Source organism: Podarcis cretensis (assembly GCF_951804945.1).
Source record: "Podarcis cretensis genome assembly, chromosome: 3".
Taxonomy (NCBI): domain Eukaryota; kingdom Metazoa; phylum Chordata; class Lepidosauria; order Squamata; family Lacertidae; genus Podarcis; species Podarcis cretensis.
The window spans coordinates 4,679,963-4,693,230 of record NC_137172.1 but is presented as its reverse complement, the minus strand read 5'-3'; the positions used below and the strand labels follow the sequence as shown (position 1 = coordinate 4,693,230).

The following is a 13,268-nucleotide window of genomic DNA, read 5'->3' as shown; positions in this document are numbered from 1 at the left end:
TCACGTTCGCAACCCGAGCGTCCACTGCACCTAGCTTTATAAATTCATAGAAAATCCATACTTTAACCAACTCTCCATTTTAACCTTTAAAGAAAGGTGACTTTGGGCTCCACCTCCCTCCATGAACCAAGAAGCAGGAAGTCCTGTAGGCAGCAGGAACAGGTTATCCCGCCATAATCCCCCAAGCGTGAGAGCACATACAGCGCCCCCCACCCAGGGAGTGACCAGGGGGGCAACACTAGACATCCGCAGAGGCAGTTGAGCAAGTCAAGTGTTCTGAAAGCCCATCTCTAGACGAGTCCTGAAGGCAAGGAGATGTCAAGAGTTTTATTGTTCTTTGGGTGATGGGGACTTAAGAGGTGTTGGGAAAGGTGGAAAGGTGTCTGATAAAGGGATCTAATGTTGGACTTGTGTAACCCTCCCCATTTGTGACATGCCAGTGATGTAGTGATGATGTATCAGTGATGCTGCTCGCAGTGTATTCTGGGGGAAAGAGGGAAGTTTTAAAAATCGGTGTCACCCCAATGCTTGAGGTTCTTACTCCTGTGGGCAGGGGCGTCTTCCTTGGGGAGATGGGGAGTCACTGCAGATAAGGCCCGTTCTCATGTTGCCACCCTCCAGACCTCTCGAGGAGGTGGCACATAAGGAGAGCCTCAGAAATGATCTCAGGGTCCAGGTAGGTTCATACCTTGAGGAATTGCGGTCCTGAGCCATATCGAGCAACATTAACCATGCGATCTGAAGGACCTCGTAAGAACCCGCCCAAGCTCTGAGATCTTCAGGGGAGACCCTACTCTCCGTCCGGCCTGGTGGGGACACAGAAGAGGGCCTTCTCGGTGGCTGCTCCCAGACAACTTTGGAACTCCCTTCCTAAAGAAGCTAGGCGGGCTCCATCTTTGTTGTGCTTTCAACAGCAGGTGAAAACTTTATTGCTCCAGCAGGCCTTTGGGAACGGTATCTTTTTTAAAAAAGGAAAGGCTTTTTAAAGCTATGGTTTTCCCAGTAGTAATGTATGGAAGTGAGAGCTGGACCATAAAGAAGGCTGATCGCCAAAGAATTGATGCTTTGAGTTATGGTGCTGGAGGAGACTCTTGAGAGTCCCATGGACTGCAAGAAGATCAAACCGCTCCATTGTGAAGGAAATCAGCCCTGAGTGCTCACTGGAAGGACACATCCTGAAGCTGAGGCTCCAAGACTTTGGCCACCTCATGAGAAGAGAAGACTCCCTGGAAAAAACCCTGATGTTGGGAAAGATGGAGGGCACAAGGAGAAGGGGACGATGGGAGGACGAGATGGTGGGACAGTGTTCTCGAAGCTACCAGAATGAGTTTGACCAAACTGTGGGAGGCAGTGGAAGACAGGAGTGCCTGGCGTGCTCTGGTCCATGGGGTCACGAAGAGTCGGACACGACTAAATGACTAAACAACTGCTTTTCTTATATGCATTTTAATAGATTAGTTTTTAAATTGGTTTAATTGCTTTCTTAATGTTTTTTATATGTTTTTAGCTTTTCGTATTTACAGTGGTACCTCGGGTTAAGTACTTAATTCGTTCCAGAGGTCCGTACTTAACCTGAAACTGTTCTTAACCTGAAGCACCACTTTAGCTAATGGGGCCTCCTGCTGCTGCCGTGCTGCACGATTTCTGTTCTCATCCTGAAGCAAAGTTCTTAACCTGAAGCACTATTTCTGGGTTAGCGGAGTCTGTAACCTGAAGCGTATGTAACCTGAAGCGTATGTAACCCGAGGTATCACTGTATGTATATATATATATTTTAAAAAATGGATGTATGGTTTGTATTAATTGTTGACAGGTGCCTTGAAGCCAATCAGGGCCAATAGAGTAGGGCATACTACTCAGCAGGAAAATGGGAAATGCTGGATTCCGTGATTGGCGTTTCTGGCTGCTGTTGGGTTTTATCATATTGGGAGGGGAAACTTGCAATATTGATTGTCACAGAGGTTGAGCGTAGACAATATCGTGAGCAGATAAATTCAGCCCAGGGCGACGAACAGGCTAACGATAACGGAATTAAAATGTTTTCAGCACAGTTCCAGTGTGGATGCACACCTGGAAAGATCTCAGCTTAGAAGGCTTGTTGGAAGAGGAAGGTTAAAAGGCGGCTGAGACGGAGCCTGCCTAATATCCACGGAGAGGGAATTCCAAACACTCGAGGATTGGCTCCTACTTTGGGTGCAATGGGCTTCCGGGTAAGATGGCATCGCAGGAGGCTCTCGGCTGCCCAGCACCGTGATCGATTAGGTGCATAAGGGGTGAGGCGACCTTTTAGGAACACGCACATATCGTCTGCCTTGCATAACAGGGATGAATCATAGCTGCCAATAATTCATCAAAGTTGTGAAGGGGGCAGGGTATTGCACCGCACTGTATGCAAACCAAACAAACAATTAATAATAATAATAAATAATAATAATAATAATAATAATAATAAGAGAGGCTTTGGGGAAAGGTGTTCAGTGGGCTACAAAAGCTCTTTTAAATAAGATGCCCCTATGCCCCAAAGTGGGACACGGGTGGCGCTGTGGGTTAAACAACAGATCAGAAGGTCGGCGGTTCGAATCTCCGCAACGGGGTGAGCTCCCATTGCTTGGTCCCTGCTCCTGCCAACCTAGCAGTTCGAAGGCACCTCAAAGTGCAAGTAGATAAATAGGTACCGCTGTGGTGGGAAGGTAAACGGCGTTTCCGTGCGCTGCTCTGGTTCGCCAGAAGCGGCTTAGTCCTGCTGGCCACATGACCCGGAAGCTGTACGCCAGCTCCCTCGGCCAATAAAGCGAGATGAGCGCCGCAACCCCAGAGTCGGCCACGACTGGACCTAATGGTCAGGGGTCCTTTACCTTTTTATGCCCCAAAGTATGCATTTCTAAGCATCTTTTATCCTAAAACGTTTTTTAATCCCCTGTCTTGGAGCCGATAGCTAAGCCGCGAAATCTGGAGTGGAAATCAAAATCCGAAGGGTGAGCTGTGTTCCAAAAGGGCTCATCAGCCCAGAAAGTGAGGCTCACACTGGGATTTCCAGGGAACAGGTAGCTCAGGCATCCCTGCTAAGGACTCTCAACGTCCTAACGGTTCCCAGAACCCCCCGCAGGCCCCAAAAACACTGATGCGTTGCTAGCGACATTCTGGACGGCTTTCATTGTGCCCTCGTGGGAGAAATAAAGGCCAGCTTCCCTATCCTTAGGAAGGAAACGGCAGCACACGCAAACCCAGCACCTGATAAGCACTGCAGAAATGAGCTGTTTGTATCATGGGACCAGCCTTCCACAGTGATGGGGAGCCCGTGAGCCAGCAGTTTCTCTCCCTGCTCTCTCCAGCTGAGTCTCCTCTTTCACAACTTGAACGCTGCATCACCCACATGCAGACAGAGCATACCACAGAACCCACCTTGGGATCCTTTGCAGGACAGGTAGACAGAAATCTTTCCTGAGCATCATAAACAAACAAACTTTTATTTATATCCCGCCCTCCCCAGGCTCAGGGCGGCTAACATCAGATATATAACACTGGTATAAAATCAAACAATAAAGGTAAAGGTAAAGGTACCCCTGCCCGTACGGGCCAGTCTTGACAGACTCTGGGGTTGTGCGCCCATCTCACTTAAGAGGCCAGGGGCCAGCGCTGTCCGGAGACACTTCCGGGTCACGTGGCCAGCGTGACATCGCTGCTCTGGCGAGCCAGAGCCGCACACGGAAACGCCGTTTACCTTCCCGCTGGTAAGCGGTCCCTATTTATCTACTTGCACCCGGAGGTGCTTTCGAACTGCTAGGTTGGCAGGCGCTGGGACCGAGCAGCGGGAGTGCACCCCGCCGCAGGGATTCGAACCGCCGACCTTTCGATCGGCAAGTCCTAGGCGCTGAGGCTTTAACCCACAGCGCCACCTGCGTCCCAACAAAAAAATCAAACAATAATTACCTCTTAAAAACAGGTCAAAATCTAATTAAAATCTAATCAGATGGCTTTCCGTAGGGTATGGGTTGGGAACAGTGAGTGCTCGTCGGCCCAACTGTATACAGTGGTACCTCGGGTTACATATGCTTCAGGTTACACACTCCGCTAACCCAGAAATAGTACCTCCGGTTAAGAACTTTGCTCCAGGATGAGAACAGAAATCGTGTGGCAGCGGCGCTGTGGCAGCGGGAGGCCCCATTATCTAAAGTGGTGCTTCAGGTTAAGAACAGTTTCAGGTTGAGAACGGACCTCCGGAACAAATTAAGTTCTTAACCCGAGGTACCCCTGTACGCTGATCTTATATGGGCCTGTGAGAATGCTGGGAGGCCTCTTTCATATTAGTTCTTATACAAAAATAAAAGGGGAGTCAGGCTCAGCCCTGACCAAAGGCCTGGCAGAACAACTCCGTCTTGCAGGCCCTGCGGAAAGATGTCAAATCTTTCAGGGCCCTGATCTCTTGTGGTAGAGCATTCCACCAGGCCGGGGCCAAGGCCGAAAAGGCCCTGGCCCTGGTCAAGGCCATTCTAGAGTCCTGGGATCTCCAAGGTGTTATTATTTGCAGACCGTAAGGTCCTCCGTGGGACGTACCTGGAGAGGCGGTCCTGTAGGTATGAGGGTCCTAGGCCATATAGGGCTTTAAAGGTTAAAACCAGCACCTTAAACCTGATCCTGTACTCCACTGGGAGCCAGTGCAGCTGGTACAGCACTGGATGAATGTGATCCTGCAGCGAAGACCCCATAAGGTGTCTCGCCGCAGCATTCTGCACCCGCTGGAGTTTCTGGGTCAGTTTCAAGGGCAGCAACGGACCAGCCCCTTACTCCCATCCCAAATCTGGGATCAGCGCTCTGTTTGTTCAACAACCACCTCTTCCCTAAAACAATTTAAAAATAGTATCCGCAAATAGTACAGTCATAGGTCGGGTTACGAACACTGCGGGTTGCGCGTTTTCGCGTTGCGGACCGCGCCGAACCCGGAAATACTGGAACAGGTTACTTCCGGGGTTTGGGACTCACGCATGCGCAGAAGCACCAAAATGACGGCACGCACATGCACAGAAGCGCCGAATCGCGTCACGCGCGTGTGCAGGTCCCGCACGGATCACGTTCGCAACCCGAGGTATGACTGTACGGGATCTGACATTGCTTGCGCCCAGAAAAAATGTTTTAAAATGCCCTTCTGTTCAGCATTCATTAGCCTGAAGCGATGAGGTCATCTCCTGGACTTGCACTGGCCGTAAAAAATGGATTGGGGAAAAAAATCATCCACAAACAGGGATGCAAGGAGCGAGGGAGTTTTGAGCCTACGAAGCAAGTGAGTTAAAAAGCACAAGAGTTTTATTACCGAGTTAGTTATCTTAAGGATACATCCACAGGTGCGAATGATGTACAGGTAGAGTTAAAAGAAAAGGGTGCCTCTGAGCACATTCTGAGCCTAAGGATTTGTTTCCAGAGTCAGAGTATAGCCCTATCAGTCAAATGGCCACCCCTCCTGGCTAGTTGTTTTCCCATAGGCTACTTTATTGTCACTGCCCTTATTGGGGGCCAGTAACCCTAACAAAAGATTTACCAGTAGATCCCAGTGTACCTTCTCCTGCTCTATGGGGAGAACAGTAGTATGCTAGTCAAGTTCAACGAGCTTAAAAAACACATTCTATGCACTGTGTTTCTGTACAGATCACGTGTACTTTTTGGTCTGATCCAGCAGGACTCGTCTTTTTAGGATGAGGTCAATGGATTGGAAACACAACGTATTCTTTTATACACATAGCCCCCTCCGCACAATGCATTTTTTTAAACATAAACGGGACTACGAGAAGCCTCTGCCCCAAGGAGCCCACAAATCTACAGTTTGACAGCAGCAGGGGAACAAATGAGGGAGGGCAGGGGCAGGAGAGGGGAGGCTAACAAGGGATGAATGTTAGAAAATGAGGCTGTATGTACTTAGCGACTTCCTTTCACCTGTGGCAAGGCCCGGAGCGGGGCTTAAAGCGGTTCAAAGAAAAAGAGGGTTTGGAAGACAATGGAGGAGAACATACAGAGGTAAGTGCACACAAACCACATATTTAAAGCACATGAATTCTCCCAAAGAATTCTGGGAACAGTAGTTCACCCTTCGCAGAGCTGCAATTCCCAGCAGCGCTAAGGAACTACAGTTCCCAGGATTGTTTCTGGGGATGCATGGTGCAGCCAAAAATCTGTTTCTTCATCCTGCAAAGCCTGAGCTCACTGTCAAAGATGAACTCATGGTTAAGTGTCCCACAGGTCTTCCACAGGGGTGGAAGCGATTCATCTCGATCGCCCTGTCCTGTCCCAGGCTGCCCTCAACTCAGGAAGTGAGCTCAGGCCCTGTGGAGATGCAGCAGACTCCACAATGACCAAAAGAAAAAGAAAAAAAGGAAAGGGAAAGGTACAGGCTTTCAGAAAAGCCAGTGTTTTATTCCAAGCACAGCATTCAAGCGACAACAGCAGCAGAGATTTATACCGGTGCAATTTGCAAAACTCAGCTTTAGCTAGCTGGGGTTTACCCATTAGCTTCAAACACACTGCAAATATTTTTACCCTTCCAGAAACCACTAGGAAAATAGGAAGCTGCGGAGCAGCTTGGAAAACAATGGCGTTTAGGTACAACTCCCAAGGTCAGGAAAACGCTGCCACACATTAACTAGGCTTTCTCTCTCTCTCTCTTTTGGAGAGGGGGTGACTTCAGTTCACAGCTAACTTGTTATCCAAACAGAAGCTGAATGTCAGCAGCAAACCAGCCACTAGCAGCCAACAGCAAGCCTTGGCCATTCATTCGTGGGGCCGGGGAATATGACCAAGGTTGGCCGCTGCAATCCTTGTAAACGTCACCCTTTGGTTGAGCACATGCTTTGCCTGCCAGAAGTCACAGGTGCAATCTAACGGGATCTCAGGTAGCAGTCGCAGAATCACAGAACTGCAGAGTTGGAAGGGCCCCTCCGAGTGTCATCTAGCCCAACCCCCTGCAATGCAGTTGCTAAGGAAGTTCTTTGCCCAAACCATGGAGAACAGCTGCCAGTCAGAGCAGCCAGTATACTCCTCCCAGTGCCTTTTCTTTTTCTGCTACAACGTCTTTTAGATTGCAAGCCCAAGTGCTGGGACTGCCGTATCGCTAACACTTGTAAGGCACTCTTTCTGGCTGAAGAGGAATATTTTTTTAAAAAACCAAGCACCACTCTAAATAAATGCATAATAATAATGGCAGGTTAGGTAGTCCAATGGTCTCTAACGCAATGTAAGTCAGAGGCACAGAACAAAACATCACCAATCCGGTTCTGAACCGTCCACTAGAAATGCAGCTTCTTTGTCTGAATTCATTCCGTGCTTCCTGGCTAATTCAAAACATGATTTCTCTTCATTAGGTCGGGAGTCACACCTTTCTCCCACCCTCTCTCTTTTTAACCTTAGTCTCTCTTACTTACACAACCAAAAGACAGCTGCCCAAACAGAAGTAGAAAGCTCAAATTCACTTCCACGGGATGAGCCCTTTAAACCCCGTCAGGAAAGTCTGGTCCTATTTGGGCATAACGGTGATGCTTCAATGAAAAAAGAACGAGCAGTTTTCAAGGCAGCCCCACCGGTCCCCTCCTTTATATTTTCCTCCTGCCAAGACGCACAAGAGGATTTAAAAATGACAATACTTATTCAGATTACCCATGGAGATATCGAGTATTGAGGCCTCACTTTCTTAGCCACCTTCCTATTTTACAGATGGGACACAAGTCTGGAAAATAGAAATACTACAGCTTAGCACTGGAATAATGCTTCTGGGTGTTCAAAGAGATCCCCATTTGCTCCCTTAGTAATCCTTACAAAGAATCCTGTAAGGTGGATCAGTGTTGCTATCCCTAGGCTGCAGATGAAAAAAGGGTTGAGAGTAGGAATTGGTGTTCCGTCCAAGACTGGTGTGTATAGCAGTGTTCCCCAACCTTGGGCCTCCAGCTGTTTTTGGACTACAATTCCCATCATCCTTGACCACTGGTCTTGCTAGCGAGGGATGATGGGAGTTGTAGTCCAAAAACAGCTGGAGGCCCAAGGTTGGGGAACACTGGTGTATAGGACTGTAGCCTATCTAGGAATAAACCCCCCATGAACTAACTCAAAGGAACTGACTTCTGAGTAAACATGAATAGGACTGCACTGCTAATGATCTCATGGCTAACAGTGCGATCTTAACCATGCATATGCAGAAGTAAATCCTTCTGACTTCCATGGGGCTTAATCTCAGGTCAATGGGTTTAAGATTGTGACCTAAAATGGGATTTGAAGGGTGGGGGACTCTTTAGCTGGAGCTAAGGTCCCAGCGAATCCCTGGCTGCATTGGATCTGAAACAGAACCTTGCAAACTCAAGTCAGCCCTTCACTCAAGGTACCACAATGGTTCATTTACAGTATCCACTTAACTTTCTGAGAGGTGGGGAAGGAAAACTTTCAAAACTCCTAGGCGCTTGCATCAGATTTTAGGTGCCCCAGAAACATCTGAGGTGCAAAGCGCAGAAAGCAGCCTTTACCCATGTTCCAAACAAGGTCTGAATCAGCAATATTACGTGAGTAAAAGGGGATGAAAATCGCATGACATCCAAGTGCCGCACAAATTGCCTTGGTTTCCTTAAGGCTAAGGCATTCATTTCTCCTGTTCCAAGCCAGTATTCCCATAGCGGATCCCAACCCCTCCCTCTGAAGGTCTGGATGCAGCAACAGTTCACACCTTCTGCTTGTCATTCTCCCTTCTTTGAGGAGTATCTTTTAGCCTCAGTGTCTCAGGTGTCCTGACACAGACCCCATCAGCAACCTTATGAAGCACCTTCTCCCTTTTCAACCTGTGCACATTTTGCATACTAACATTCTCATCACGCCAAAAAGAAAAGGAAAAAATCGAGAACAGCTTCTGCAGCACAAGCGCTGTGTGTCAAAAACCTTCTCTGCCTCCTGTCCACAACTCAGTGAGGTCAAAATATTTCAGCTCGTTTTAGTGCACTCAAGGCAATAGGAATATGAAAGTTTGAGATTAATGCAGCTTTAGCTAAAGCTGCCTATAAGCAGAGTATCAGTTGCCCCAGTCGGTACTGAGACCAGTTCCCCAGCAAGACTTGGCAGACATGAAACCCAGCCTCCCAACCTTATATCCTTATTTTCATTTGTTAACATAATAATTCCCCATTTCAGGCACTCTGAAAAGTACTAGGACCGTCAAGATGAAGCCAGCTGCCCTGCAAGATCATCAAAAAAGAATTTGTCATTGGTCTCGCTCCTAAGATCCCAGCAAACCCTAGCCGTAAAGTAGCATCCTGCCATCATCACACACAAGTCATGCAAATCCCACACATCATGCAAAACAGGATTTTTTTGTTCATGTGGTTTGCACTGAAGGAGAGAGAAGCATCCCTGTTTGACTTTTCTCATGCCCTGAGGGATCGCCACCTTGACCTAAGCAAGAACACATTTGTTAGGAAACAATCATGTCAGACTGGTGTGGCTTTGCCTGGCTAATTCAATGCAAAGATTATCAGGGCTCCGTTAAGCCTAAGATTTTCAGATGCTTGGGAGGGGAAAACGCAAAGTAAAATCCAGACAACATCACATCTTCCCATTCAAGTAAATAATCCAGAATAAACATGACCGGCATTATCGACAACGGTCTCTCAACCCAGTTCAGGACTACCGGAACCACCGGAAGACATATGAGCACATCAAGACGATTAATCCAAGATTTCATTTCACTTTGCCTGCTTCCCAAAAGGATGGCTAAAGTGAGATAAGAGGCAACTACGAACCAGTGATAAGTGATCATGAGCAAGCACCCACGTAGACATTTCATCCCCATCTCTTTTTGCCCCAAAACTAGACCTTTCAAGGGGAAAGAAAGGGGCACCCATATTCCTTTTTTAAAACTTCCCCACCAAAAAATTTTAAAAATAAGAAATACCCCCCTCAAAAAAAAAGCTATTTGCAAAAGACTTCCCCGCCACACACAAAACTCAGAAGGAAAAACATTCCCCCTCTTTCCACTGACTCTTAAAAATTCTCATTCGCCTCAAAAGTTACTTAGGGTGCCTTTTTTTGCCACCTCCCTCCCACCCCTCCTCTCCTAACTCCCAAAGGTTGCAATGAATCGCTCCCACCAGAACCCCCAAAAAGAGGTGAGCAGCGAGGCGGGGAAGGGGGAGGAAGAGGTGGTGGAAGTCATGCCCCACTTTTCCTCTCCCCTTTTGCAAGATCACTCCCACCCCCCAACTCCCCACCCCAGATCATGCCCTTCCCTGCCCAAAGGACAACTCACCTTTGGGTCCCGCTTTCTTCCTTCTCCACTTGACCATTGAACGGCAGGAGTTGGGGGGTGAGGGGGGGCGGCTCCCAAAATGCAGAAAAGGAAAGAGGCTGGTTTGGTGGGGTTTTCCTCCCCCTTTTCCTTGCAGGGGGGGGTCTGCAAAAATAAAATGAGGGGGGGCAGTGTGCCCAGGGGTGTGTGCCAAGCCCTGCAAGCCCCCAGCCCCAGCTCCCCCTGGCGCCCCCCAAGGAAGAGAAGGGGGAAAAACCCCTCCCACTCCTCCCTGCTCCCCTCTGAGCTCAATCAGACCAGACTGGCTGCCTTTGTCTGTCTGACAAGCGCCATGTTGATATCAACATCCAAGCTCCCACCTGCCGCCGCGGGGAGGCCCTGGGATTTGTAGTCCTCCTTCCCCAAGGGGGCCGGCGCAGGCCGGGCGGGCGGGGACTACGGCTCCCGGCGGCCCCCGCGCGCCGCCGCCGCCGCCGCCGCCGCCGCCGCGCCAATGAGGCGGCAGGAGACGGGAGAGCGAGGAGCAGGTTGGCGTCGGGGGTGAAACGGAGCCAGGAAGGGACTACGGTTCCCGGCATGCTCTTCGGCCGGCTGCCCATGACTTCACTGGGGACGGGATGAGGAGGGGATGAGGGGGAGACTACATATCCCAGCGTGCTTTGCAGGGGGAGAAGGCTAGGCCGGGAAAGGGGCCGGTCCTCTGCAAATAACAGCCGGGTGAAGCATGAAGCTGGTGAGTTGGGGAGGCCGGTTGGGACCGGCATGAGGGGGACGCGCACGCGCCCTGCAGCCCCGCGAGGTGGGCCTCGGCTCCCCTGATTTAATCTGGCGGCTGTTATTATTCACATATAGAAGAAAGAGCCTCGTTTCTTCCTTGGAGGCCACCTGGCAGGGATGCTATGGCTGAGAATCTGGCAGCTTCCCTATAAAGAAGGGGGAATCATAAGTGTCAGAGCTGCCTCCAGGTCCCAGCTCACAGAGGACCAACGCTAGGCTGTAGTTATGTACAAAAGTCTTTATTGCGATTCAGTTTCCATTTTAAAGCCGCAGCGTGCAGCTCTACGTCTCGACCTTAGACCGGCGAAGTCCCGTCTGAGTCTCCTCCCCTTCCACACCAGTTTAAGACTCTCGCTTTGCTCCACCTCTTCCTAAGTTCCTTTCTCCTCTGGGCCCTCCTGCCCGCTAGGGTCTCATCCTTCCTGGACTCCTCTGACGCTGACCCTGACGATTCTTGCCCCTCCTTCCGGCGGGCTTTAGGACCTGGTTCCCTATCCGGGCTACCTTCTGTGCCGCTCACCTGTACCTTTGAACTTGGCGCGCGCGCCCAGCCTGCAACTTTCCTCTTGACCGTTCCCTCGCTCTCCGATGGAGGCGTGGTCCACCCTGACTCATCTTCTCTCGCTGGTGGTGCATATGTGGGCTCTGACACCTGGGACTCCTCCCCCCCACTACGCTCTGGTGGGGAAGCTGGTCCTGATTTCCAACTGCTGCTCTGGGAGTCCCCGCTGGCCCCTTGCTTCTGGGGTGTCCCCCTTGGCTCGCCCCTTGCCCTGCCCATCGGCGCCCCCTTCTGTGAATCTTCCGATTCGCTGGAGAGGCTCACGGAATCTATCGGGCTGCTGTCATCTTCTCCTACGCTGCCCTCGGATTGCTCCCCCTCGCTCTCCATCTCCTCTCCTCCCTGCGCTCCCGCTGAGTCCCTGACAATAAGCCTCAGGTTTTATAGTGCTGCACGACTCCAAAGTGTCCATCGCATATTATTCGTGTCGCGTGTGAATATGGATGGCCATAAATTCAGACGCAAGTTATTTCATGCGAAAAGGATCTAGGAGTCTTGGTCAACCACAGACTTGACATGAGCCAACAGTGTGACGCGGCAGCTAAAAAAGCCAATGCAATTCTGGGCTGCATCAATAGCAGTATAGCATCTAGATCAAGGGAAGTAATTGTTGTTGTTGTTGTTTAGTCGTTTAGTCGTGTCCAACTCTTCGTGACCCCATGGACCAGAGAACGCCAGGCACTCCTGTCTTCCACTGCCTCCCACAGTTTGGTCAGACTCATGCTGGCAGCTTCGAAAACACTATCCAACCATCTCGTCCTCTGTCGCCCCCTTCTCCTTGTGCCCTCCATCTTTCCCAACATCAGGGTCTTCTCCAGGGAGTCTTCTCTTCTCATGAGGTGGCCAAAGTACTGGAGCCTCAGCTTCACAATCTGTCCTTCCAGTGAGCACTCAGGGCTGATTTCCTTCAGAATGGAGAGGTTTGATCTTCTTGCAGTCCATGGGACTCTCAAGAGTCTCCTCCAGCACCATAATTCAAAAGCATCAATTCTTCGGCGATCAGCCTTCTTTATGGTCCAGCTCTCACTTCCATACATCACTACTGGGAAAACCATAGCTTTAACTATACGGACCTTTGTTGGCAAGGTGATGTCTCTACTTCTCAAGATGCTGTCTAGGCCTGTCATTGCCCTTCTCCCAAGAAGCAGGCGTCTTTTAATTTCGTGGCTGCTGTCACCATCTGCAGTGATCATGGAGCCCAAGAAAGTAAAATCTCTCACTGCCTCCATTTCTTCCCCTTCTATTTGCCAGGAGGTGATGGGACCAGTAGCCATGATCTTCGTTTTTTTGATGTTGAGCTTCAGACCATATTTTGCACTCTCCTCTTTCATCCTCATTAAAAGGTTCTTCCTCACTTTCTGCCATCAAGGTTGTGTCATCTGCATATCTGAGGTTGTTGATATTTCTTCCGGCAATCTTAATTCCGGCTAGGGATTCATCCAGCCCAGCCTTTCGCATGATGAATTCTGCATATAAGTTAAATAAGCAGGGAGACAAAATGTAATAGTGCCCCTGCATTCTGCTCTGGTCAGACCTCACCTGGAGTACTGTGTCCAGTTCTGGGCACCACAGTTCAAGAAGGACACTGACAAACTGGAACGTGTCCAGAGGAGGGCAGCCAAAATGGTCAAAGGCCTGGAAACGATGCCTTATGAGGAACGGCTA

The 13,268-nt window shown here is 49.7% G+C and overlaps 2 protein-coding genes across 7 annotated transcripts in view; one reads left to right on the top strand and one right to left on the bottom strand.

Annotated features, from left to right (window-relative positions):
• The window catches only part of HMBOX1 (homeobox containing 1), a 135,022-nt gene extending 124,393 nt beyond the window's left edge, over positions 1-10,629 (bottom strand). For all 6 annotated transcript variants that reach the window (XM_079968839.1, XM_079968842.1, XM_079968840.1 and 3 more), the window contains exon 1: positions 10,265-10,629. The gene's annotated coding sequence lies outside the window, so the exon portion shown is untranslated. The remainder of the gene's footprint in view (positions 1-10,264) is intronic.
• Positions 10,630-10,837: 208 nt separating this feature from the next.
• The window catches only part of INTS9 (integrator complex subunit 9), a 69,948-nt gene continuing 67,517 nt past the window's right edge, over positions 10,838-13,268 (top strand). The window contains exon 1 of the mRNA XM_079968674.1: positions 10,838-10,997. Coding sequence (XP_079824800.1) covers positions 10,989-10,997 — 9 coding nt within the window. The 5' untranslated portion in view covers positions 10,838-10,988. The remainder of the gene's footprint in view (positions 10,998-13,268) is intronic.